Source organism: Gadus chalcogrammus, chromosome 16 (genome assembly GCF_026213295.1).
Source record: "Gadus chalcogrammus isolate NIFS_2021 chromosome 16, NIFS_Gcha_1.0, whole genome shotgun sequence".
In the NCBI taxonomy this organism is placed as follows: Eukaryota; Metazoa; Chordata; class Actinopteri; order Gadiformes; family Gadidae; genus Gadus; species Gadus chalcogrammus.
In genome coordinates, this window is record NC_079427.1 from 575,479 (window position 1) to 603,221 (window position 27,743).

At 54.6% G+C, this 27,743-nt stretch overlaps 2 protein-coding genes across 4 annotated transcripts; one reads left to right on the forward strand and one right to left on the reverse strand.

The window, feature by feature from the left end:
* Positions 1-721: 721 nt before the first annotated feature.
* On the reverse strand, positions 722-7,188 carry LOC130406464 (centrosomal protein of 57 kDa-like). The gene is made up of 11 exons (XM_056612058.1): positions 6,897-7,188; positions 6,248-6,431; positions 5,066-5,725; positions 4,787-4,908; positions 4,075-4,197; positions 3,870-3,947; positions 3,148-3,261; positions 2,981-3,061; positions 2,525-2,739; positions 2,285-2,423; positions 722-1,585 (listed from the first exon to the last, which is right to left on the reverse strand). The coding sequence occupies exons 1-11, from the start codon at positions 6,942-6,944 to the stop codon at positions 1,412-1,414; spliced, it is 1,938 nt and encodes a 645-aa protein (XP_056468033.1). The 5' UTR covers positions 6,945-7,188; the 3' UTR covers positions 722-1,411.
* A 62-nt stretch (positions 7,189-7,250) lies between these two features.
* Positions 7,251-25,246, forward strand: mre11a (MRE11 homolog A, double strand break repair nuclease). Of its 3 annotated transcripts, none has more exons than XM_056612055.1 (20): positions 7,251-7,349; positions 7,572-7,630; positions 8,131-8,263; positions 9,644-9,804; positions 10,247-10,334; positions 12,118-12,259; positions 13,260-13,374; positions 13,736-13,921; positions 15,462-15,633; positions 15,940-16,020; positions 16,101-16,230; positions 16,321-16,421; positions 17,852-18,022; positions 18,282-18,341; positions 18,850-19,018; positions 21,429-21,512; positions 24,002-24,063; positions 24,148-24,209; positions 24,296-24,428; positions 24,861-25,246. In XM_056612055.1, the coding sequence occupies exons 2-20, from the start codon at positions 7,611-7,613 to the stop codon at positions 24,900-24,902; spliced, it is 2,112 nt and encodes a 703-aa protein (XP_056468030.1). In that variant the 5' UTR covers positions 7,251-7,349; positions 7,572-7,610; the 3' UTR covers positions 24,903-25,246. The 3 variants fall into 3 exon arrangements, with proteins under 3 accessions (XP_056468030.1, XP_056468032.1, XP_056468031.1); XM_056612057.1 differs by having other exon boundaries at positions 24,299-24,428; XM_056612056.1 differs by having other exon boundaries at positions 7,257-7,349; positions 7,543-7,630.
* The last annotated feature ends 2,497 nt before the right edge of the window (positions 25,247-27,743 follow it).

Here is a 27,743-nt window from a genome sequence, read left to right on the forward strand (position 1 = left end):
GGTATTGACTGTCTCTCTCTATGCGGGTCTCTCCATGCGGGTGAGGTGTTGACTGTCTCTCCATGTGGGCAGTGTTGACTGTCTCTCTCCCTGAGGGCGGTGTTGACTGTCTCTCCGTGTGGGCGGTGTTGACGCCCTCTTCATGTGGGAGGTGTTGACGGTCTCTCCATGTGGGAGGCAGTGTTGACGGTCTCTCCATGTGGGCGGTGTTGACGGTCCCTTCATGTGGCCGGTGTTGACGGTCTCTTCATGTGGGCGGTGTTGACTGTCTCTCTCCATGCAGGAGGCAGTGTTGACTGTCTCTCCATGTGGGGGAGGTGTTGACTGTCTCTCTCCATGTGGGCGGTGTTGACTGTCTCTCTCCATGCAGTAGGCAGTGTTGACTGTCTCTCCATGTGGGGGAGGTGTTGACTGTCTCTCTCCATGTGGGCGGTGTTGACTGTCTCTCTCCATGTGGGCGGTGTTGACGGCCTCTCCATGTGGGTGGTGTTGACTGTCTCTCTCCATGCAGGAGGCAGTGTTGACTGTCTCTCTCCATGCAGGAGGCAGTGTTGACTGTCTCTCCATGTGGGGGAGGTGTTGACTGTCTCTCTCCATGTGGGCGGTGTTGACTGTCTCTCTCCATGTGGGCGGTGTTGAATGTCTCTCTCCATGTGGGAGGCAGTGTTGACGGTCTTTCCATGTGGGAGGTGATGACGCCCTCTCCATGCGGGAGGCAGTGTTGACGGTCTCTCCATGTGGGCGGTTTTAATATACTGAGATATGAACATGACGAAGGTGATCAATTGTTTTTATTTTTTATTCGGAACCCGTTTCAGTGTATAATAGTAAATACACTGAAATTAATGTTACCATCGTCAAAATCAAATGATATAAATCTTGCATCACCTTGTCGATGCAGAGCTACAATAGTAGCCACTATGACTTATTTAGCGGTTGTGCATTAGACAAATTAGTTGACATGGGGACATAATGGACACAGCATTTGTACAGAAGTATGCGTATCCTAAAATAAATATACTATTCAAATGGGAATAGAAAAGTCAGAAATGAAAGCAAGCTCAGATCAATTATCAATCCCTTCAGTAGGAAAACACACTACCATCTACTGTTAAAAAATATAATTACATCATCATTGAAATGTAAAAGTAAAGTAAACAGGTATAATGCTGAACTATTGATAGTCAAAGACTGCTCCTATATTTAAGGGAAAATAAAGATGCTGATAAACCAAAGTCTTGTCACTGGTCAATACTCATTCTTCTTCGAGCTTGTTCAGTGGATCATAGTCGATTATAAAATGTAATTATTAGAAAGCTGCAGGTAGGTGGTTCATGTGGTAGAGCAGGTGTTCGGCATGCGGCCCGCCCTCATGTCCGTAGAGACTTCTGCAGGGCCCTCAGAAGGGCCCTCATGTCCGTAGAGACTTCTGCAGGGCCCTCATGTCTTTGAGCAGCTTCAGGTTGGCATTGATGCGCTCGCACGCTCCGAAACTGCGACCCCTAGTGGCCACTGCGGTCCCCGCTGCCCCCCTCCGCCCGTTCTGCTCGGCCTTCCCGCTGCCGACACGGCGGAGCTTCTTGATCTACAGGAAATAAAGAACAACTCAACTGAATGATGAAGGCTAAATTGGACGGGGGCATTCATCTGAAATAGAAAGAGGTCCAGCTAGAGGAAAAGGATTGAGGCCAAGGTCCAGAGGATCATAATGTCTAACTGTTTAGTGTGATACGTATTCGAGTTCCTTTTAGTTGTATCAACATCTGAATGTAATCAATACCGGTCAAATCAAATTAATTCAGTACGAATTATTGTCACGTAACATAGAACTGAACATACATTATATGTAGGACTGCAGACATAAAATAAATAAAATGTGAAAATTGTCTGGAGGAGGACGCGTGTACCAGCTGTGTGTGTCTTTGTGTACCTGCTGTGTGTATGTGTGTCTTTGTGTACCTGTGTGTGTGTGTACCTGGTGTGTATGTGTGTCTTTGTGTACCTGTGTGTGTGTGTACCTGGTGTGTGTGTGTGTGCGCGTGTGCGTGTGCGTGTGCGTGTGTGTGTGTATGCGTGCATGCGTGTACCTGCTCTGCGTGCGCGCGCGTGCGTGCGTGCGTGCGTGCGTGCGTGCGTGCGTGCGCGCGCGTGCGTGCGTGCGTGCGTGCGTGCGTGCGTGCGCGTGTGTGTGTGTGTGTGTGTGTGTGTGTGTGTGTGTGTGTGTGTGTGTGTACCTGTGTGTGTGTGTCTGTGTCTGTGTCTGTGTCTGTGTGTGTGTGTGTACCTGCTGTGTGTGTCTGTGCAGCTGGGCGAGGTGCTCCCCCTTCCTCTCCATCCTCAGCAGTAGCCTCTCCTGGTCCCGCAGCACGTCTCCCCGCTCCGCCCCCCCGGCCTGGACCCTCCGCACCAACGCAGCCTGCTCCCTGCACGCGCACGCAGACACAAAGACACACGCGCGCACACATTACTCCGATTCATCACTGCACGCCTAACCCACTAATACTTAACACACTCTCACACTCACAGGCCCATGAGGCGGAGCTCCTCCTGTAGTGAGCTCAGGATCTCCTTCAGCTCCACCTCACTCGGTGGCTCTGAGGAGGAGGGGGAGGGGGAGGAGCAGGCGGCGCGGGGGGCCGGGGGTCTCTCCGCCGAGGGGGGGTGTGACCGCGGGTGGTGCTTCAGGAGGGACAGCACGGCCTGGACGTTAGCCCGCACAGAGTGGCTGCAGCCCACCGCCTGGAGGGGGGGGTAGGGTTAGCAGGAGGGTGGAGCTAATAGCAGGAGGGTGGAGCTTCCAGGAGGAGGAGGGTGGAGCTAATAGGAGGAGGGTGGAGCTAACAGGAAGAGGAGGATGGAGCTAACAGGAGGAGGAGGGTGGAGCTAACAGGAGGAGGAGGGTGGAGCTAACAGGAGGAGGGTGGAGCTAACAGGAGGAGAAGGGTGGAGCTAACAGGAGGAGAAGGGTGGAGCTACCTACCATCCCGGCCACAAAGGGCACCACTCCCGGGCGGAGGCTGTGGTGAGGCTGGTTGCTGGAGGCCTTCTGCTGCTGAGGGCTCTGGACCAGCCAGCCAACGAGAGAGACAGTCAGGGAGCAGGTCAGGACAGACGGACGGACAGAAGCCCTCCCACAGGACCTCCTACCTGAGGCTCCCTGCTCCTCCTTCTGGCCGGGGGCACCCTGCCTCTGGACCTCCTCCTGGGGCGGGGAGAGACCGCCTGGAGGAGGAGCCGATTGGCCTCCAGGCCCGTCTGAAGCTGGAGAGGCCACAAAGACAGTGAGCCACAAACACCTCCTGGGCTCTCCAATAGGATGCACATCATGTGTATTATGGGCTGTAAGAAGAGAGTGAAGGTGAGGACCAGGTGTGCGATGGACCAGGTGTGCGATGGACCAGGTGTGCGATGGACCAGGTGTGCGATGGACCAGGTGTGCGATGGACCAGGTGTGTGCGATGGACCAGGTGTGTGCGATGGACCAGGTGTGTGCGATGGACCAGGTGTGTGATGGACCAGGTGTGAGCGATGGACCAGGTGTGTGATGGACCAGGTGTGTGCGATGGACCAGGTGTGTGCGATGGACCAGGTGTGTGCGATGGACCAGGTGTGTGCGATGGACCAGGTGTGTGCGATGGACCAGGTGTGTGCGATGGACCAGGTGTGTGCGATGGACCAGGTGTGTGATGGACCAGGTGTGTGCGATGGACCAGGTGTGTGCGATGGACCAGGTGTGCGATGGACCAGGTGTGCGATGGACCAGGTGTGCGATGGACCAGGTGTGCGATGGACCAGGTGTGTGCGATGGACCAGGTGTGCGATGGACCAGGTGTGCGATGGACCAGGTGTGTGATGGACCAGGTGTGTACCAGGTCAGCCTTCTCTTGGACCAGCTTCCTCTGGCGTTCCTCTTCCTCCAGCTTCTCTTCCAGCTCACGGATCTTCTTCTGCCAGACAGACGGAAACCATCTTTAAATGTTTGTACTGGTACCACAGACCAGACCAGTAGGACCAGACCAGTAGGACCAGACCAGTGGGACCAGACCAGTGGGACCAGACCAGTGTCAGCAGTACCTCTGCCTGGTTCTGGGCGAGCGTCATCCTGATGTACTCCCTCTCCAGTCGCTCCAGCTTCTCCCAGTGGGCATGCTCAGGTCCGGAGGCTGGGTCACCTGACGGGTCTGTTGCCATGGAGACCTGGGAGAGTCAACAATCGTCATTTTATCAATTTAATATTAGAGACGGGAAATTATGAATGTTATGATGCGGTAGCCTCAGCACTAGATGCTACATGCCAGTAGCAGTAGCCTCAGCGCTACATACCAGTAGCAGTAGCCTCAGAGCTACATGCTACATGCCAGTAGCAGTAGCCTCAGCGCTACATGCTACATGCCAGTAGCAGTAGCCTCAGCGCTACATGCTACATGCCAGTAGCAGTAGCCTCAGCGCTACATACCAGTAGCAGTAGCCTCAGAGCTACATGCTACATGCCAGTCGCAGTAGCCTCAGAGCTACATGCCAGTAGCAGTAGCCTCAGCGCTACATGCTACATGCCATATAGATAGATAGATAGATAGATAGATAGATAGATAGATAGATAGATAGATAGATAGATAGATAGATACTTTAATAATCCCAGAGGGAAATTATTTTTGTCACGAACTCCAGATATACATACACAAATAAATAAAGTAGCACTAGCCTCAGCGCTACATGCCAGTAGCACTAGCCTCAGCGCTACATGCTACATGCTACATGCCAGTAGCGCGGCGGCGTGCCCTCTGACCTGCTGCTGGAGGAGGCTGGTGCGGTCCTGCTGGGCGAGGCGGACCGTGCGTCTCATGAGCTCCAGCTGTCTCTCCAGCTGCTGGCAGCGGGCCTCGGCAGCGGCCAGCTGGGTGAGCAGCACTGTGGGGGCACAGGAGGGCTTTGAGGAGAGGGAGTACAGCATGCAGAGAGAGGCGTGTCCATAGGACACACCGCAGAGCTCCTGGAGGGGCCCTGGGGCCGACGCCCTCTGACCTGTGAGCCTTTCTGGACGGTTCGGGAGGATCCAGAACGGTACCTTGGTTGCATTGGGGTCGATCGCTGGCCCCTTCGCTTCGCATCTCCCTCCGGGTGGAGGTGACGTCAGAGGGCTGCTCCGCCTGTCGTCGGGTGGAGGTGACCTCAGACCGTGGCTCCGCCTGTCGTCGGGTGGAGGTGACCTCAGACCGTGGCTCCGCCTGTCGTCGGGTGGAGGTGACCTCAGACCGTGGCTCCGCCTCTCTCCGGGTGGAGGTGACCTCAGACCGTGGCTCCACCTCTCTCCGGGTGGAGGTGACCTCAGACCGTGGCTCCGCCTCTCTCCGGGTGGAGGTGACCTCAGACCGTGGCTCCGCCTCTCTCCGGGTGGAGGTGACGTCGGAGGAGTGCTCCGCCTGTCGTCGGGTGGAGTTGACGTCAGACCGCTGCTCCGCCAGCCTTCGGGTGGAGCTGACGTTGGTAGCTGGTGCGTCTCTCCCCAGCGCCTGCAGACTGGGGTCCACTGGTCTCTGGGTGGAGGTGACCAGTGGTCGGGTGGAGTGCTGCTCCGCCTGCAGGCCCAGGTCCACTGGTCTCTGGGTGGGGGTGACCAGTGGTCGGGTGGAGGGCTGCTCCGCCCGGAGGCCCAGGTCCGCTCCTCTCTTCTCCACCTCCAGCCGTCTGATCTTCTCCTGGAGGTTCCTCAGGGCGGAGATGATTTCTAGGCGGCCACATGAAAGGTGGTGAACAGGGTGGTGTGGTTCACAGGGTGGTTCACAGGGTGGTGTACAGGGTGGTGTACAGGGTGGTCTAGGGTGGTGTCCACCAACAGGGGAGATGGTGTTTGTTATTGTTCAGGTTTATGCGTGACGCTGATGAACTGGTTCATAGTGAACTACTTTTATGTTTAGGTTGATGTTTAGCCCGTTATGAAAGGATGAAATGGCTGTTCTGGTGGTCTGGCCAACCTCTATTGACACTGAACTCCTTATTGCTAGGTTACGGACAGACACTATCAGATGAAGCGCCCTGTCTAAACCAAGGACAGGCAATGATGGTCAATGGAGAAAGAGACACGCAGCATACTGCTGGAGCTCAGAGTGGAGGAATGGCTGAATGACTGTGGTGTAGGATCAAGTTTCCCTTCTGTTGCTATGGAGCGATAATGAGACCCAATACCTCGGTGGAGACAGTGTGTTTGACAAAGCAAAAGGGATACAAACACACACAACGCCCCCCATACCTGCACTGTGGGACTCTGGGAACGACTTGGCAGGCGAGGTGGGCGGAGGAGCCTGCCTCATGCGTGGTGGTGGTCTGTGGAGGGGGGGGGTCTTGATGAAGGGCTGGTGAGCAGGGTAGTCTTTATAAGACGACAGCGACGGACTGACACACATGAGGCCAGTGGGCAGCGCCGGCCACCATTCCTGTGGAGAACCACAGCTGAATAATGAATAGCATGCGAGAGTCACGGACTAAAACAAAGCCAGCTTTGGACCTTTATTTTGAAAAGCCACATTCCCTATCACTCATACAAGATGCACTCTCACTTCCCCAGACAGGATTTAGCTGGTCAGCCGTGTACCAAATGATAGTAATTAATAACATGCCTTGCAAAATGAGCAGCTTTTCCTGGGCGTTAGTGACACTATAGTAGTATTCCGTGCCATTTGACAAAGTAAACAGGTGTATCCAAAATGTATGATGGCACATGCAAACACTTGTTTACGGCGGACCTCTGCTACCTCCAGACCATCAGGCGGACCTCTGCTACCTTCAGACCATCAGGCGGACCTCTGCTAGTTTCAGACAATCAGGCGGACCTCTGCTACCTTCAGACCCTAAGGCTGACCTCTGATACCTCCAGAACATATACGGTGGACCTCTGATACCTTGTTGTGATGCGCCTCCCCGGCGGGTGTTTTTGACAGCGTCTCCATCCCGGTTCGGCGGCTTCTGGTCTAGCGGGAGTATGTCTGCACTAACAAACAATTCTTTCAATCGTCCATCCTTGGATTCGTAGATACTGAGAACAAAGGAATTGCATCGGCTCAGCTGCCCAGGCTGGTTAAACTAAAGTGTAGATATAATCGGGAACCCAAAACAATTCGCCTCTTCCACTCGGGCCACTCCGTCCGTTGTGCATCTATTGGCTAAGCAAACTTTACCCGGATATGTAGTTTGTTTTCTAACTAATACACTAATGAACCCTCTACAACAGCGTGATAATAAACATCAATACCCAGAGTGCAACGGGGAGAAGGGGGCGCGTCCCATTTAAGACTCCCGCGGAACGGAACTTCTGTTTAGGATACGTGCAGGTGTGGAGGGTTTTCATCACAAAGGTACCACGTTGTAGTTATGTTTTAGGAGCATATGTCATGTTAGGTACTGTCATAATTCGTGACATAAACAGATACGAGCGTCACAACACTATCGTAACGACAGTTTCGTGCTGTGTACAAACCGCCACATGGGAACGATGTATTCCCGCTGCAGTCTCCTAGCATCAGGCTAACGATGCTCTATGATTGACAGGCTGGCTAACGATGCTCTGTGATTGACAGGCTGCCTCCCGCTGTGAGTCAGATCCACACCACGTCAGCATGGCGGCGGAGAACACTCTGTGAGTATGAGTATAACGTGGGGATGACACTGTTTTACTGTTGTTATTCTGACGGGAGTGAGTGGTTGTAAGGTAGTGGGAGACGACTCCTGATATGCCGGTACAACATAATGCATCATGGGAAGTTACGTTATTCGAGAGACTCTAAAGTCCTAAATAAACTAACTATATAACTCCTAGGAAATAATGTGTCATCCCTAACCCTGTTATTTGATGTACAATTGAATACCGTAGTTACCATGGTCACCATTGACAAATTATAAACTGTGAGTTAATTGTTAGTTAATGCTTAAGTTATTACTGCATTGACAAATGTATTATATTGGTTTGTTATTGAACCCTTGTTGTAAACATGTTACCACTATTGTTGTTTAGTTTTGTTTTTACATAATATACATGAGACATGTGGGATGTGGGTTCCAGAGCTAGACCGGTTCAGAGTCACCCCAATACTCCTGTAGACCGCCATCACTGAGGTCTCACTCTAACCCCCCTCCCAGGGATGATGAGGACACGTTCAAGATCCTCATAGCGACCGATATCCACCTGGGCTTCCTGGAGAAGGACGCCATCCGAGGGGATGACACCTTCACCACCCTGGAGGAGATCCTGCAGTGTGCCCGGACCAACCAGGTGATCTACAAACTGCATCTCTAAAGGGAGTGCAGACCCCCGATCACTCTAATCTGATCAAAGCTGGTATGGGACTTGGGGCAGATCCTCTGTCAATTACAAGAAGTCTGCGACTTCTGGCTCCAAAGGCTTTTCCTGAGGGATACTTTTCTATTGGCTGCTCGAGCTAGGGGGTGGGACACGGGTCTAGACAAAGTTTGACCTCGCCCCTTTATTTTGATTCTGTGGAAGACAATCGGTCCGTTATTTCTAAAACCTTGAAGACGTAAGTTATTCTTCTAAGATGTGGGATGACTTGTCCTTTAATAAGAGGGTGCTCTGCTGGTCCCACACGGAGCTCTGGCTGTGGGTCGTATCAGGGCCCTCCTCCCACACGGAGCTCTGGCTGTGGCTCGTATCAGGGCCCTCCTCTCTCCTGGTCCCACACGGAGCTCTGGCTGTGGGTCGTATCAGGGCCCTCCTCTCGCTGGTCCCACACGGAGCTCTGGCTGTGGCTCGTATCAGGGCCCTCCTCTCTCCTGGTCCCACACGGAGCTCTGGCTGTGGCTCGTATCAGGGCCCTCCTCTCTGCTGGTCCCACACGGAGCTCTGGCTGTGGCTCGTATCAGGGCCCTCCTCTCTGCTGGTCCCACACGGAGCTCTGGCTGTGGCTCGTATCAGGGCCCTCCTCTCTGCTGGTCCCACACGGAGCTCTGGCTGTGGCTCGTATCAGGGCCCTCCTCCCACACGGAGCTCTGGCTGTGGGTCGTATCAGGGCCCTCCTCTCTCCTGGTCCCACACGGAGCTCTGGCTGTGGCTCGTATCAGGGCCCTCCTCTCTGCTGGTCCCACACGGAGCTCTGGCTGTGGGTCGTATCAGGGCCCTCCTCTCTCCTGGTCCCACACGGAGCTCTGGCTGTGGCTCGTATCAGGGCCCTCCTCTCTGCTGGTCCCACACGGAGCTCTGGCTGTGGGTCGTATCAGGGCCCTCCTCTCTGCTGGTCCCACACGGAGCTCTGGCTGTGGCTCGTATCAGGGCCCTCCTCTCTCCTGGTCCCACACGGAGCTCTGGCTGTGGCTCGTATCAGGGCCCTCCTCTCTGCTGGTCCCACACGGAGCTCTGGCTGTGGCTCGTATCAGGGCCCTCCTCTCTGCTGGTCCCACACGGAGCTCTGGCTGTGGCTCGTATCAGGGCCCTCCTCCCACACGGAGCTCTGGCTGTGGCTCGTATCAGGGCCCTCCTCTCACACGGAGCTCTGGCTGTGGGTCGTATCAGGGCCCTCCTCTCTCCTGGTCCCACACGGAGCTCTGGCTGTGGCTCGTATCAGGGCCCTCCTCTCTCCTGGTCCCACACGGAGCTCTGGCTGTGGCTCGTATCAGGACCCTCCTCTCTGCTCCGCAGGTGGACTTCATCCTGCTCGGTGGGGACCTCTTCCACGAGAACAAGCCGTCCCGCCGCTGCCTCCACAGCTGCATCTCCATGCTCCGCAAGTACTGCATGGGAGGCACGCCCATCGTCTTCGACATCGTCAGCGACCAGACGGTCAACTTCGGCACCAGCAAGTCAGTCTCACTCTTACGCTTACTCTTCCATTAGTGGCCTTTAGCCGACGCTTTATCCAGAGCGACATTAGTGGCCTTTAGCCAACGCTTTATCCAGAGCGACATTAGTGGCCTTTAGCCGACGCTTTATCCAGAGCGACTTACAATAAGTATATTTGTCAGAAGAAAGAGAAACAACAATATAGTCAGTAGTCAGTACAGTAGTGCCAAGCACCAACAATCACTAGGTTAACCCATTCCCCGAATACAACAGCGATAGCTAGGATAAGATGCTGCACAATGCTAAGTGCAAGGACGTACAACATACAATAAGTGTGTAGGGGGGCTATGCAGAGCTGATCCTTGTTCCTATTCTTCTCTTTCGTGTTTCCAATCTCCCTCAAGCGTCTGCTCTTCTTTGGTTTTGTTGCTTGTGTTCATCCTGCTCTGCGTTCACCTTCAGGTTTCCGTGGGTGAACTACCAGGATGAGAACCTCAACATCTCTATCCCTGTCTTCAGTGTCCACGGGAACCATGACGACCCCACCGGAGTGAGTCCCTCTGGGTCCGCCTCACGCTGCAGGTTGGGTTGGTGTGTGTGACAGCGTGTTCCTCTCTGGGTCCGCCTCATGCTGCAGGTTGGGTTGGTGTGTGTGACTGCGTGTTGCTCTCTAGGTCCGCCTCACGCTGCAGGTTGGGTTGGTGTGTGTGACAGCGTGTTCCCCTCTGGGTCCCGCCTCATGCTGCAGGTTGGGTTGGTGTGTGTGACTGCGTGTTCCCCTCTAGGTCCGCCTCACGCTGCAGGTTGGGTTGGTGTGTGTGACAGCGTGTTGCTCTCTAGGTCCGCCTCACGCTGCAGGTTGGGTTGGTGTGTGTGACAGCGTGTTCCCCTCTGGGTCCGCCTCATGCTGCAGGTTGGGTTGGTGTGTGTGACAGCGTGTTGCTCTCTAGGTCCGCCTCACGCTGCAGGTTGGGTTGGTGTGTGTGACTGCGTGTTCCCCTCTGGGTCCCGCCTCACGCTGCAGGTTGGGTTGGTGTGTGTGACTGCGTGTTGCCCTCTGGGTCCGCCTCACGCTGCAGGTTGGGTTGGTGTGTGTGACAGCGTGTTCCCCTCTGGGTCCGCCTCACGCTGCAGGTTGGGTTGGTGTGTGTGACTGCGTGTTGCCCTCTGGGTCCGCCTCACGCTGCAGGTTGGGTTGGTGTGTGTGACTGCGTGTTCCCCTCTAGGTCCGCCTCACGCTGCAGGTTGGGTTGGTGTGTGTGACAGCGTGTTCCCCTCTGGGTCCGCCTCATGCTGCAGGTTGGGTTGGTGTGTGTGACTGCGTGTTCCCCTCTGGGTCCGCCTCACGCTGCAGGTTGGGTTGGTGTGTGTGACAGCGTGTTCCCCTCTGGGTCCGCCTCACGCTGCAGGTTGGGTTGGTGTGTGTGACAGCGTGTTCCCCTCTGGGTCCGCCTCACGCTGCAGGTTGGGTTGGTGTGTGTGACAGCGTGTTCCTCTCTGGGTCCGCCTCACGCTGCAGGTTGGGTTGGTGTGTGTGACAGCGTGTTCCTCTCTGGGTCCGCCTCACGCTGCAGGTTGGGTTGGTGTGTGTGACAGCGTGTTCCCCTCTGGGTCCGCCTCACGCTGCAGGTTGGGTTGGTGTGTGTGACAGCGTGTTCCCCTCTGGGTCCGCCTCACGCTGCAGGTTGGGTTGGTGTGTGTGACAGCGTGTTCCCCTCTGGGTCCGCCTCACGCTGCAGGTTGGGTTGGTGTGTGTGACAGCGTGTTCCCCTCTGGGTCCGCCTCACGCTGCAGGTTGGGTTGGTGTGTGTGACAGCGTGTTCCTCTCTGGGTCCGCCTCACGCTGCAGGTTGGGTTGGTGTGTGTGACAGCGTGTTCCCCTCTGGGTCCCGCCTCATGCTGCAGGTTGGGTTGGTGTGTGTGACTGCGTGTTCCCCTCTGGGTCCCGCCTCATGCTGCAGGTTGGGTTGGTGTGTGTGACTGCGTGTTCCCCTCTGGGTCCGCCTCATGCTGCAGGTTGGGTTGGTGTGTGTGACTGCGTGTTGCTCTCTAGGTCCGCCTCACGCTGCAGGTTGGGTTGGTGTGTGTGACTGCGTGTTGCTCTCTAGGTCCGCCTCACGCTGCAGGTTGGGTTGGTGTGTGTGACTGCGTGTTGCTCTCTAGGTCCGCCTCACGCTGCAGGTTGGGTTGGTGTGTGTGACTGCGTGTTGCTCTCTAGGTCCGCCTCATGCTGCAGGTTGGGTTGGTGTGTGTGACTGCGTGTTGCTCTCTAGGTCCCGCCTCACGCTGCAGGTTGGGTTGGTGTGTGTGTAACACCCTGTTCCCTTCCCCAGTCTGAAGGTCTGTGTGCCTTGGACCTGCTGAGCACCTGTGGGCTGGTCAACCACTTCGGGCGCTCGCTGTCAGTGGAGAAGATCGAGATTAGTCCCGTTCTTATGCAGAAAGGAACCACCAAGCTGGCGCTTTATGGGCTGGGTGAGTGTGTGTGTGTGTGTGTGTCTGTGTCTGTGTCTGTGTGTGTCTGTGCTTGTGGGTAGTGGTGCAACGGTTCACGGGTTTCCCGTGATCCGTACGGATCAACCATCACGGTTCGGGACGCAAGTGATCCGCGGATCGGCTGATTAAAAAAAAAAGTTGTGCGTTGACGTGATCAGCGCATGTTTAGAGGACAATTCCGGTATTAACAACATCATCAAGTATCATAGCGAAATACAGTTTCTGTTGTGTTTTATTTGGCGTTCCGTAAATCCCATTGAAACGTAAACCGGAACCGGAACCGGACGTCTTTAGGTTTGGTTGTAGTCTTTCCGCGTATCAACAGTAGGGCTAGAACCGAGCGAAAAGACTACAACCAACCCCCCTTGCAATGAGCATGAGTCTCCCAACCGAAATCAATCAAAATGCCAAATAAAACACCACAGAAACTGTATTTAAAAAAAAGAAGATAAGGATGTCTGCATTGCCTTAGGAGAGTGTACACCCTAAACTCCCCAGGCAATGCAGACATCCTGAATTGTAAATCCAGGGTTAGGGATTATTTACTATCCTATCCATGTTAAAAAGAAGAAGGAATAATGCCTCAAATTGCACATTTTTTAAATATTGACCATGCTTAAAGGAAGCAGGATTATTACCTAATTTTTCACTTTATTTTGTTTTTACACAGTTAAAAGATTTTATTTAAAGTCACATTTGTCTTGTTATCTTTATTGTTGTTGTTGATCCGAAGATGATCCGACCCGTGACTCAAAAACCGTGACCCGATCCGAACCGTGAGCTTTGTGATCCGTTGCACCCCTACTTGTGGGTAGTTGGAATGGTTGCAAAATATACTTTTGTGTGTGTGTGTGTGTGTGTGTGTGTGTGTGTGTGTGTGTGTGTGTGTGTGTGTGTGTGTGTGTGTGTGTGTGTGTGTGTGTGTGTGTGTGTGTGTGTGTGTGTGTGTGTGTGTGTGTGTGTGTGTGTGTGTGTGTAGGCTCCATCCCTGACGAGCGGCTGTACAGGATGTTCGTGAACAAGCAGGTGACCATGCTGAGGCCCAAGGAGGAGGAAGAGCAGTGGTTCAACCTCTTCACCATCCACCAGAACAGGTGGGGTCACCACCTTTGACCTTTGACCCTGCGACCCCACGACGCACCTGGGGACGTGCTAATGCACTGCGACCCTTTGTTTATGTTTGGAAGCTGCAGGGATTCTGTCACTAATATTAATACAGCTAATACTCTCTGTTGTGTATAACCTACCTGGTGAAGTCACTTCCCCCTTTTACAAGACGTGGAAGTGACATCGCTATTATTAAGCCATTAGAACTATGTTCTCAACGTGTGTGTGTGTGTGTGTGTGTGTGTGTGTGTGTGTGTGTGTGTGTGTGTGTGTGTGTGTGTGTGTGTGTGTGTGTGTGTGTGTGTGTGTGTGTGTGTGTGTGTGTGTGTGTGTGTGTGTGTCTCTCAGGAGTAAGCACGGCGCCACTAACTACATCCCAGAGCAGTTCCTGGATGAGTTCATCGACCTGGTGGTCTGGGGCCACGAGCACGAGTGTCTGATCACCCCCACCCGCAACGAGCAGCAGCTCTTCTACGTCACCCAGCCGGGCAGCTCCGTGGCCACCTCCCTGTCCCCAGGGGAGGCCGCCAAGAAGTATGGGCCCCCACAGAGACACAGACAGGCCCCACGCAGACAGACAGGCTCACAGACCGTCCCCACGCAGACAGACAGGCACACAGACAGGCCCCACACAGAGAGACAGACCGTCCCCACGCAGACAGACAGACACACAGACAGGCCCCACGCAGACAGACAGGCTCTTAGACCGTCCCCACGAAGACAGACAGGCACACAGACAGGCCCCACACAGAGAGACAGACCTAGGGTCAGGGTTAGGGTCAGGGCTAGGGTCAGGGCTAGGGTTAGGGTCAGGGTGCTGGTCAGGGTTCTGGTCATGGTTCTGGTCAGGGCTAGGGTCAGGGCTAGGGTTAGGGTCAGGGTCCTGGTCAGGGTTCTGGTCAGGGTTCTGGTCAGGGTTCTGGTTAGGGCTAGGGTCAGGGTTCTGGTCAGGGCTAGGGTCAGGGCTAGGGTCAGGGCTAGGGTCAGGGTTGAGGTCAGGGTTCTGGTCAGGGTTCTGGTCAGGGCTAGGGTCAGGGCTAGGGTCAGGGCTAGGGTCAGGGTTCTGGTCAGGGTTCTGGTCAGGGTTCTGGTCAGGGTTCTGGTTAGGGCTAGGGTCAGGGTTGAGGTCAGGGTTCTGGTCAGGGTTCTGGTCAGGGCTAGGGTCAGGGCTAGGGTCAGGGCTAGGGTAAGGGCTAGGGTCAGGGCTAGGGTCAGGGCTAGGGTCAGTGCTAGGGTCAGGGTTCTGGTCAGGGTTCTGGTCAGGGTTCTGGTTAGGGCTAGGGTCAGGGTTCTGGTCAGGGCTAGGGTCAGGGCTAGGGTCAGGGCTAGGGTCAGGGTTCTGGTCAGGGTTCTGGTCAGGGTTCTGGTTAGGGCTAGGGTCAGGGTTCTGGTCAGGGTTCTGGTCAGGGCTAGGGTCAGGGCTAGGGTCAGGGATAGGGTCAGGGTTAGGGTCAGGGTTCTGGTCAGGGCTAGGGTCAGGGTTAGGGTCAGGGTTAAGGTCAGGGTTCTGGTCAGGGTTCTGGTCAGGGCTAGGGTCAGGGCTAGGGTCAGGGTTCTGGTTAGGGCTAGGGTCAGGGTTCTGGTCAGGGCTAGGGGAAGGGCTAGGGTCAGGGCTAGGGTCAGGGCTAGGGTCATGGCTAGGGTCATGGCTAGGGTCAGGGCTAGGGTCAGTCAATACCTTTTGGATACCTGCCTGGAGGTCCAGCAGCATAACTCACCATCATGTTTGCTGAAAAAGAGAAGGTTTTAACCCTGTAATAAATAAATAGATGGTGGATGAGACATAACACAATAGGTCCTAACCTCTGGGGACCTGTAGACCCACCCACGTCTCTCTGATGGACCCCCCTAGCTCCTCTAGTGCCCTGTCCCGGGGATTCGACGCCATCGCTTTCTTCAATGGGGTCTCACTTTGGGGCGACCCCTCTACTCTGTGCTGTGTTATTCATCCTCATTCCATCCCTTCTCATTCTGATGTTGATCTTCTTCCTGTTTGCTCTCAGTCAACTCCTGTGAGAACATTTCAACAAATCCCTTTATGCAGATCTCTGACCTTTGTCCTGTTCCACCCCAGGCACATTGGGCTGCTGAGGGTCAAAGGTCGCAAGATGAACCTGCAGAAGATCCCCCTGAACACGGTGAGGCAGTTCTTCATCCAGGACGTCGTGCTGGCGGACCACCAAGACCTGTTCACCGCCGGGACCCCGCAGGTCACAAAGAAGGTGGAGGACTTCTGCCAGGCCAAGGTGAAGCATGGCACGCACAGCCATACCCCACGCACAGCCATACCCCACGCACAGCCATACCCCACGCACAGCCATACCCCACGCACAGCCATACCCCACACACAGCCATACCCCACGCACAGCCATACCCCACGCACAGCCGTACCCCACGCACAGCCATTGAACACTCAGTGTGACGACAAGATGAACTGCAGATTAAACAGGGCCGACCCCAATGCATCAAATAATACTTCCCTGTCTGAACCAGAGACCACAAAAGCTGTGTTATAAATGTCCTCAACATCTCCTCATGGCGTGCTCCCCTAGGTGGTGGAGATGTTGGATCAGGCAGAACGGGAACGACTGGGCTGCCCGCTTACTCCAGAGAAGCCTCTCATTCGTATCAGGGTACGAGTAGACAGGACATGGCTCATGAAGGAGGTACCTTAGCCTCTCAGCAGCTCTGATCTCCTTCTCTCCCTCTCCAGGTGGATTACAGCGGCGGCTTCGAGGCCTTCAACACCTCGCGCTTCAGTCAGAAGTTTGTGGACCGCGTGGCCAACCCAAAAGACGTCATTCATTTCCTCCGACGGCGAGAGAACAAGGAGGCCGTCAAAGGTGATGCCCAGTAGAGCACTCTGGCGGAACAGTGGATGCTTTAGGAGGCGGGTCCCTGGCCTAACCTCCCACCGTGTGCCCTGTGTTCAGATGAGATCGACATCGACTACAGCCGGCTGGTCCGGACCACGGCCCTGGAGGGCCTGAGGGTGGAGGACCTGGTCAAACAGTACTTTGAAGCTGCTGAACAGGTACGCTGACCTCAGACCTCCAGGTACGCTGACCTCAGACCTCCAGGTACGCTGACCTCAGACCTCCAGGTACGCTGACCTCAGACCTCCAGGTACGATGACCTCCAACCTCCAGGCACGCTGACCTCAGACCTCCAGGTACGCTGACCTCAGACCTCCAGGTACGCTGACCTCAGACCTCCAGGTACGCTGACCTCAGGTACGCTGACCTCCAGGTACGCTGACCTCAGACCTCCAGGTACGCTGACCTCAGACCTCCAGGTACGCTGACCTCAGACCTCCAGGTACGCTGACCTCAGACCTCCAGGTACGCTGACCTCAGACCTCCAGGTACGCTGACCTCAGACCTCCAGGTACGCTGACCTCAGGTACGCTGGCCTCCAGGTACGCTGACCTCAGACCTCCAGGTACGCTGACCTCAGACCTCCAGGTACGCTGACCTCAGACCTACAGGTACGCTGACCTCAGGTACGCTGACCTCCAGGTACGCTGACCTCAGACCTCCAGGTACGCTGACCTCAGACCTCCAGGTACGCTGACCTCAGACCTCCAGGTACGATGTCCTCAGACCTCCAGGCACGCTGACCTCAGACCTCCAGGTACGCTGACCTCAGACCTCCAGGTACGCTGACCTCAGGTACGCTGACCTCCAGGTACGCTGACCTCAGACCTCCAGGTACGCTGACCTCAGACCTCCAGGTACGCTGACCTCAGACCTCCTGGTACGATGACCTCAGACCTCCAGGCACGCTGACCTCAGACCTCCAGGTATGCTGACCTCAGACCTCCAGGTACGCTGTCCTTAGACCTCCAGGTACGCTGACCTCAGACCTCCAGGTACACTGACCTCAGGTACGCTGACCTCCAGGTACGATGACCTCAGACCTCCAGGTACGATGACTTCGGACCTCAAGGTACGCTGACCTAGAGGGTAGTTGACCTCAGATACGATGACCTCAGACCTCCAGGTACGCTGACCTCAGACCTCCAGGTACGCTGACCTCAGACCTCCAGGTACGCTGACCTCACAGAGACTGCACCACAGGCCAGACCTCGTGTTCCAGGAGCTGTAGGTACGATTCAAGGGTTTTAAAGATGGAGAGCATTGCGTTAATATAGCCCTTGATCGGCGTCTGAAAGGGGGGGGGGGGCGGCCGGTGAACCGCCAACACGTCGTCCCACCACATGCTGAAACAGACTAATGGAGGAGGGGGAAGGTGCACACTAAACTGCTAATCTAGAGACCAACACACATCATACAGCCAAAACATTCACCGACACTGAACCCCCCGGTTCAGAATTTCCACACCCCATACGGCTCCCTCCTTGCTTGGTCTGTTCACCGTGGAGACGTGTTGCCTTCAGTTCCCAGAGGAGCTGAAGTGAGAAGAGGGTAGACGTAACCTTTAGGCCTGGTCCCCGTTCTGCAGAAGGTCCAGCTGTCCCTGCTGACGGAGAGCGGAATGGGGAAGGCCATCCAGGAGTTTGTGGACAAAGACGAGAAGGAAGCCATCGAGGAGCTCATCAGCTACCAGCTGGAGAAGACACAGCGCCACCTGCAGGGTCGGGGGGTAACCACGGAGCAGGACATCGACGCCGAGGTAGGGCGTCCCCTCATCCCCTACCCCTACCCCTAACCCTCACCCTACCCCTACCCCTCACCCTACCCCTACCCCTACCCCTACCCCTCACCCTACCCCTCACCCTACCCCTACCCCTCACCCTACCCCTACCCCTACCCCTCACCCTACCCCTACCCCTAACCCTCACCCTACCCCTACCCCTCACCCTACCCCTCACCCTACCCCTCACCCTACCCCTACCCCTCTGGCTGCTCCCCCTCACACGGTGCCTTTACAGATCCAGCGCTTCAGAGACGCCAAGAAGAACACCACTGAGGAGGAGCGGGAGAATAGAGAAGTACGTCCTCACCCACTCCTACATGGATACGTCCTCACCCGCTCCTACATGGATACGTCCTCACCCACTCCTACATGGATACGTCCTCACCCGCTCCTACATGGATACGTCCTCACCCGCTCCTACATGGATACGTCCTCAGCCACTCCTACATGGATACGTCCTCACCCACTCCTACATGGATACGTCCTCACCCACTCCTACATGGATACGTCCTCACCCGCTCCTACATGGATACGTCCTCACCCACTCCTACATGGATACGTCCTCACCCACTCCTACATGGATACGTCCTCACCCACTCCTACATGGATACGTCCTCACCCGCTCCTACACGGATACGTCCTCACCCGCTCCTACATGGATACGTCCTCAGCCACTCCTACATGGATACGTCCTCACCCACTCCTACATGGAAACGTCCTCACCCACACACACCTGCACACAGTGATTGTGACCTCCTTCTCCTGATGCTCCTTGTCCTCCTCCTCCTCCTCCTCCTCCTCAGGCCCTCGACCGGGCCCGGGCTCTCCGTCTGGACCGGGGGGAGGCCCCTCAGGACCCGATGGAGGAGCTGGGCGACGCCCACATGGACTCTGACGAGGGCGTGACCCCGCCCCCGGCCCCAACTCGTGGAAGAGGCAGCCGGGGGAGGGGCGGCAGGGGCAGGGGGAGGGGTGAGTTACCATGGCGACCATAGTGACCTGGTTTATTTTACACATCCTGTTGGTACGTTTTAGAAGACATGGTGTCTGGAGCGCAGCAGGAGAAGTGTTGGATGTACAGGGCTGATATCAACTAAGTACTGAACAAACATAACTACCAGAGGTAGGAACCATTGAAGGGGCACAACTGAAAAGGAAAGGTTCATCTATTGTGAGGAACACATGATGTCTCTAGGAAAGGCCTCCGGCCAATCAGGAATGAGGGAGGGCAGCACCTGGGAAGACAAGGGAGAAGGGAGACACGCCCACAAACACGACACCGTCGGGCACAAACACAAACACGACACTGTCGGGCACAAACACAAACACGACACTGTCGGGCACAAACACAAACACGACACTGTCGGGCACAAACACAAACACGACACTGTCGGGCACAAACACGACACTGTCGGGCACAAACATAAACACGACACTGTCGGGCACAAACATAAACACGACACTGTCGGGCACAAACACGACACTGTCGGGCACAAACACAAACACGACACCGTCGGACACAAACACAAACACGACACTGTCGGGCACAAACACAAACACGACACTTTCGGACACAAACACAAACACGACACTGTCGGGCACAAACACGACACTGTCGGGCACAAACACGACACTGTCGGGCACAAACACAAACACGACACCGTCGGACACAAACACAAACACGACACTGTCGGGCACAAACACAAACACGACACTGTCGGGCACAAACACAAACACGACACTGTCGGGCACAAACCCAAACACGACACTGTCGGGCACAAACACGACACTGTCGGGCACAAACACAAACACGACACTGTCGGGCACAAACACAAACACGACACCGTCGGACACAAACACAAACACGACACCGTCGGACACAAACACAAACACGACACTGTCGGGCACAAACACAAACACGACACCGTCGGACACAAACACAAACACGACACTGTCGGGCACAAACACAAACACGACACTGTCGGGCACAAACACAAACACAAACACGACACTGTCGGGCACAAACACAAACACAAACACGACACTGTCGGGCACAAACACAAACACGACACTGTCGGGCACAAACACAAACACGACACTGTCGGGCACAAACACAAACACGACACTGTCGGGCACAAACACATTACCGCTCAGAACACAATGACGTACCGCGAGCGGTCATAACCTTGCTTATTACACCGCTACTTACAATTTATTTCATTGACTTATTATTGCTTTAATAAAAGTTTATTTTATTGCTTCGGTGGTTACAGTTGGAATAGCTTCCATAGCAACGGTCTGCAGGCCTTCTCCGCAGGGTGTTGTTACCGTGTTGGGTGATGGCTCTGGCTTCACTGCAGCAGTGAACCGTTAACAGAACCCTGTTGGGTGATGGCTCTGGCTTCACTGCAGCAGTGAACCGTTAACAGAACCCTGTTGGGTGATGGCTCTGGCTTCACTGCAGCACTGAACCGTTAACAGAACCCTGTTGGGTGATGGCTCTGGCTTCACTGCAGCAGTGAACCGTTAACAGGACCCTGATGGGTGATGGCTCTGGCTTCACTGCAGCAGTGAACCGTTAACAGAACCCTGTTGGGTGATGGCTCTGGCTTCACTGCAGCAGTGAACCGTTAACAGAACCCTGTTGGGTGATGGCTCTGGCTTCACTGCAGCAGTGAACCGTTAACAGAACCCTGTTGGGTGATGGCTCTGGCTTCACTGCAGCAGTGAACCGTTAACAGGACCCTGTTGGGTGATGGCTCTGGCTTCACTGCAGCAGTGAACCGTTAACAGAAGCCTGTTGGGTGATGGCTCTGGCTTCACTGCAGCAGTGAACCGTTAACAGAACCCTGTTGGGTGATGGCTCTGGCTTCACTGCAGCAGTGAACCGTTAACAGGACCCTGATGGGTGATGGCTCTGGCTTCACTGCAGCAGTGAACCGTTAACAGGACCCTGATGGGTGATGGCTCTGGCTTCACTGCAGCAGTGAACCGTTAACAGGACCCTGATGGGTGATGGCTCTGGCTTCACTGCAGCAGTGAACCGTTAACAGGACCCTGATGGGTGATGGCTCTGGCTTCACTGCAGCAGTGAACCGTTAACAGAACCCTGATGGGTGATGGCTCTGGCTTCACTGCAGCAGTGAACCGTTAACAGAACCCTGATGGGTGATGGCTCTGGCTTCACTGCAGCAGTGAACCGTTAACAGGACCCTGATGGGTGATGGCTCTGGCTTTACTGCAGCAGTGAACCGTTAACAGGACCCTGTTGGGTGATGGCTCTGGCTTCACTGCAGCAGTGAACCGTTAACAGGACCCTGATGGCTTTAGTGCAGCAGAAGGAGAGGTTGGTGAGTCAGCCTGTCTCTCTGCCGGTCCCCAGGGGCTGCGGCTCCTGAACCCAAGGCCGCGGGGCGCGGTCGAGGCCAGAGGTCGTCCGCCGGTGGCAGCAGAAGCATCATGGAAGGTCTGCTCCAACATCAGGCACAGTCTGTTGCTTCTGTTTATCACTGTACAATATTCACCCATTCATTCACATAACCTGCATGATCACAATGGATCAACCAGCGAGCCTTCCCCATCGGCAAGCTGTGAGTGGGCACCATTGTGTTCACTGGATCGGATTGTAGATCCAACCCCCCCACTGTCAGTTGATGACTCCTCACCCCCCCCCCCACTGTCAGTTGATGACTCCTCACCCCCCCCCACTGTCAGTTGATGACTCCTCACCCCCTCCCCACTGTGAGTTGATGACTCCTCACCCCCCCCCCACTGTGAGTTGATGACTCCCCCCCCCCCCCACTGTGAGTTGATGACTCCCCCCCCCCCCCCCCCACTGTGAGTTGATGACTCCCCCCCCCCCCCCCCACTGTGAGTTGATGACTCCCCCCCCCCCCCCCCCCACTGTGAGTTGATGACTCCCCCCCCCCCCCCCACTGTGAGTTGATGACCCCCCCCCCCACTGTGAGTTGATGACTCCCCCCCCCCCCCACTGTCAGTTGATGACTCCTCACCCCCCCCCCCACTGTGAGTTGATGACTCCCCCCCCCCCCCCCACTGTGAGTTGATGACTTTCTTTAGTCCACCGCCCAGCGACCGACCCCCTCAGACCAACAGGGGGGGCCATCTTGCCCAGGTATCACCCCCCCCCCCCCCAGAGAAGGGACAGGCTGTTTGAATAACAGGACCACGATAGGAGTCAGTGGGTTACACCTTGTGTAAGATCATGAGCTGTGATCTTCTGTGAGGCCGAGGGGGGGAGGGGCGGGTCACCAGTGGGGCCCCCTCTGGACTCGGCTGTGTTAATATTGGGTCTATTGGGGGCCAGGGGCTGGGACCCTGAAGGGGGGGTATTGGAGTACTAGAGTATGTGGTTCAGTGGCCTGTAGCAGGGCCCCAAGGGCTGCTCCCCCGGCCCCAGGGCTCCAGACCCCCCAGACACAAGGGCCCCTGACCCCCAGACCCCAGACCCCAGACCCCCCAGACACCAGACCCCCATAAAGTGAGGCCCGCTCCGTGCATTCCTGTCCGGGCCTCTAGGGGGTCAGAGGTCAGCTTTGAACGGGCTGGCGGAGGTGAGAGCACTGCCACATAAATCTCCCTCGGAATGGGTTTTAGCTTTTTCCCCCTTTGGTTCATAAAGCATGAAGGCAGCATAGTATGGCGACACATTAGTGCCATAATTCACTAATGTGATAAGAGATGCATTCGGGCGTATTATATTATTCCACACGCGTAGATATTAACTGCGAGCGCGCAAATGATCTCTGCGAGCGCGCAAATTACCTCTGCGCCCGCGCAAATTACCTCTGCGCGCGCAAAACAACATCTTGCGTGCGCAAATTACCTCTCACGCGCCAAATTAGCCTCTCGCGCGTAACAGCCTCTTGCAAATGATGTTCTGCTCTCGCGCGCGAATTTAGTTTTGGCACTATGGGGGAGGGAACCAAGGCAGGGCGGGCTTTCCTATGATTGGCCGTTCCTGAAGCGCGATATTTGATTGACAGCCCTCCTCTCATTCAATTCTGAATTGTACAGTAAATGCCTGAAACGATAGTTACGTATTGTAACTCCAGATTATATGAGTATAGGCGCAGCCTTTTAAGCGTCGACCTCATTGTCCTTTAAATAGCTGAAGGAAAGCTGTTTATTGGGAGCAGAACGTCCGCCGGCGCCCGACTATATTTGCGAAATGCGGACGTCGTCGAGGCACGCCGCACGCGGACGTAATTGAGGCCCACGCTGTTGGTGGTCGGGGATTACAAAATGTTCAGTGCTACGGCTCACGCCTAGGGATAACCCAATAGCGATAGCCTTAAAAGGCTGTGCCTATACTCATAGAATCTAGAGTTACAATACGTAACTATCGTTTCAGCCATTTACAGTACAATTCACAATTGAATCTGAGGAGGGCTGTCAATGAAATATCACGCTTCAGAAACGGCCAATCATAGGAAAGCCCGCCCTGCCTTGGTTCCCTCCCCCATAGTGCCAAAATTAAATTCGAGCGAGAGCGCAAAACATCTTTCGCGAGAGGCTGTTACGCACAAGAGTTTTTTTTTTTGTTTTGCGTGCGCAGAGGTAATTTGCACGCGCGAAAGGCTGTTTTGCGCGCGCAGAGGTAATTTGCGCGCGCGCGCAGAGATCATTTGCGCGCTCGCAGTTAATATCTACGCGTGTGGAATAATATAATGCGCCCGAATGCATCTTTTATCACATTAGTGAATTATGGCACTAATGTGTCGCCATAGCATAAGGATTGTATGTCTCTCTCTCTGTCTTTCTCTCTCTCTCTCTCTCTCTCTCTCTCTCTCTCTCTCTCTCTCTCTCTCTCTCTCTCTCTCTCTCTCTCTCTCTCTCTCTCTCTCTCTCTCTCTCTCTCTCTCTCTCTCTCTCTCTCTCTCTCTCTCTCTCTCTCTCTCTCTCTCTCTCTCTCTCTCTCTCTCCTAACTCTAGCTTTCGACCGCCCATCCCAGAGACGCCCCCGGGCCGGAGCGGCCAAGTCTTACACAGAAGAGGTAGGTGTCCCTCATCAGTGTGAATCCACCCCTCCCCTCCTCCTCCCCCGTCGCCCCCCCCCCCTAACAGAGGTTCTGTTCCAGGTGGTCATCGACGACTCTGACGAGGACTTCCCTACGGCGGCGTCGTCCGGGCCCCCTCCCCGGTGGGTTGGTTCGATTCCCTCTGTAGCCTCTGACTGATGGGAGCTCTGTGCGTTGATCTGACCTCCTCCTCCCTGCCCCCTCCCAGAAGCTCCGCCTCCCAGGCTCCTCCCAGAGGCTCCGCCTCCCAGGCTCCTCCCAGAGGCTCCTCCTTCCAGAGCTCCAGCGAGAGCCAGTCGTCCAGGGGCGTAGCCTTTGATGACAGCGATGATGATGACGAGGTAGCCCCTCCCTCGGCCCCCCTCCTCAGCTCGTTGATCCAGGACCACTCGGCTGGTGAACGCTGAACTAACCCCTCTCTCCGCCCCCCTCCTCAGCTCGTTGATCCAGGACCACTCGGCCGGTGAACGCTGAACTAACCCCTCTCTCCGCCCCCCTCCTCACCTTGTTGATCCAGGACCACTCGGCTGGTGAACGCTGAACTAACCCCTCTCTCCGCCCCCCTCCTCAGCTCGTTGATCCAGGACCACTCGGCCGGTGAACGCTGAACTAACCCCTCTCTCCGTCTCCCTCCTCACCTCGTTGATCCAGGACCACTCGGCCGGTGAACGCTGAACTAACCCCTCTCTCCGCCCCCCACCTCAGCTCGTTGATCCAGGACCACTCGGCCGGTGAACGCTGAACTAACCCCTCTCTCCGTCTTTCCCAATCAGGAGGATCCTTTCAAAGCGCAGAGGAGTCGTACCCGACGATAAGCTCACCAGAGACGGGTTTTCTTCTGAAGCTCTTGGGTTCCCCTCTCTACTGGTGGAGCTCCAGTGGTCCAGGGTGGGTTCCAGCTGTGTGGTGAACTGGGAGTACTGAGGTTTGGCTCCACTGCCAGGACCCCGAGTGACTCAGAGCCCGCCTCTAACCCTATCCCTAGGCCGATCAGGCCGATGTGTTCATACAGGAGCTTCCCTGGTCCGCCGGGTTGGTGACGCACTCTGCAACGTTGTCCGTTAAGAGGAATAACACCGTCTGCTGTTTTAAGTTCCTAGATGTTGACTGGTTTTGCAAAGAAAAATAAACAAAAAGTTGACTTTGTTAATTTGTCCTTTGTCTTCGGTCTGATCTACGTCCAACTCCCCGATGCCTTCTTGCTTTAGGAACGTCGATTTCACCTCCCTTAAACTCAGGGACCCCCCCCCCCATCGATGATCCACAGCATGGACTCACGAGGTACAGTGGGTTGGCTGGTAAGCGGAAGGTTGCTAGGTCGGTCCCCGTCTCTCGTAGTTGAGTGGTCGAGCATGACACCTCAACCTGACAAGCTGGCTGTCGCCTTGCGTGGTTGACACTGCCATCGGTTTGTGAATGAGTACATGAATGGGTGAATGTTGGGCAGTATTGTAAAGCACTTTGAGCTGGGCTGGTTAGAAAAGTGTGGGATGAATGCAGTCCTTTTTCATTTACCCAGTGTGAAATCATCACAGTAGAAACAGAAGCTCAGACGTATTTTGGACGTCGCTCTTATCTACAGTCTTCTGGCCAACCTCTCATCAGCTCCCTCTCTGACTTCACCCCAGTAACAGAACAGACCGTCTCAGAACTCATCCGCAAAGCCAAAACCACCACCTGTCAGCTCGATCCTCTTCTCACCTCCCTTGTCAAAGCATGTCTACCGTCCATCTCCCCCATGATCACCAACATAATTAACTCCTCCCTCACTACTGGTACTGTACCCCCCCACTCTCAAGCTGGCTGCTATCACTCCCATCATGAAAAAACCTGGGGTCTCATTTATAACCGTTGCGTACGCACAAAACGGGGCTGAAATTGGCGTACGTGACTTTCCACGCCAAGGTTGTGATCTATAAAAAACCAACTTGACGGGAAAATGTGCGCAGCCCTAAGCAAACTGACCCATGCGTACGCATAGTTTAGAGGAGGAAAAGGAGAATTGGCAACACAGACGGTGTGGTGGTGAACTGATGTCAGACCGAAGAATTGTAGAGTGAGAAGAACGATTATGTTTTATCATCGCCCTTCATAGATTTAATTTCAACCCGTATCATGCGTTAAATCTATGTAATCAGAATAATTTAAGTCAAATGCGTTATTTCTCAGTTATAACTCCAGAAACATCTCCTTAGAATAGAAATAAAAAAAGATTCTCTATATTTAATCCCGTCACTCCATACTGTCCACTGACGGCGCGACTGCATGGAATAAAGCATCTGTCCAACATGTGTCAATAACATAATATTTTTATGTGACACTGTAAACACATAATCAAATGTCAATTAAATCCCAAGTGTGGAAAACCAAGCTAAACTCCTCATCACAATCGTTGTCCGTTACTCTTGATGCTTTTCATGACAAATCAGGCATTAAAAAGGGGTTATGTTCAAGAACATTTTACGTGGGTGATTACAAACTGATTATCCAAGCTGTTCTCGGTCAGTCTTATACCGTAACCCTATAAATACAGAGGTGAACGCCGTGGTAATAGTGCACCATATGGCACTTCTGGCGGACCATGCAAATGGCCGGATTCGGAGGGAGAGGGTCTTTAGGGACCATAACGATTTATTGGTAGGCTACATAAAAATATGTAACTTTATGTCAGACCACTTCTTTTTTAATTCTGGGACTGTGCGCTCCGTGCTACTGACAGAGTTCACTGCTGCAGCAACATGTTGCCACTCACTCTGCTTTTTGTCGTTGGCGACAGATAACAAAACTACTTTTCGGGCCTCCATCTCACCCACAAGTGTCTCCGCTTCAACCTCCGTGAAATTTCGCTTTTTTGCTTTTCTCTCAGTACCATTGTTTCCGACAAGACATAATACTTGCATCTGAGTCTGTTTTATATGCAGATCGAATTCATGAGGTCATTTGCATTGACCATTTATGGTTAAAGGGGCGTGTACAGGGCGGAACGTGAATCTGATTCAGCTGCGCACACTTGTAGGCAGTCTGTGATTTATAAAGAAAAGATTGCGTACGGTGTGCGTACGCAGGGTTTTATAAATCTGAATATTTTTGGCGCACGCAAAACTTGGCTTTTGGGCGTACGTACACTTTTAGTAGCGATCCCACGCACAGTTTTATAAATGAGACCCATGGTGCTGACCCAACTGACCTTAACCATTACCGGCCCATCACCAATCTCCCTTTCATCTCCAAAACACTTGAAAGGGTGGTTGCCGCACAACTACAGTCCCACCTCGACACAAACAATCTCCACGAACCGCTCCAATCTGGCTTTCGTCCAAAACACAGCACTGAAACAGCCCTAGTCAAAATCACCAACGACCTCCTCCGTGCAGCCGACTCTGGATTACTCACCATTCTCATCCTCCTCGATCTCAGCGCAGCATTTGACACCATCTCCCACCCTCTGCTCCTGGACCGCCTGGCTGGCATTGGGATCACTGGTGCTGCACTCTCCTGGTTTACATCCTACCTCACCGGCCGTCAACAATTTCTTCAACTAAGCAACCACAAGTCTGGGTGTTCAGGTGTCTCACTGGGAGTCCCCCAGGGGTCAGTCTTGGGTCCACTCCTGTTCACCACTTACCTCCTCCCGCTGGGCACACTCCTCCGTCACC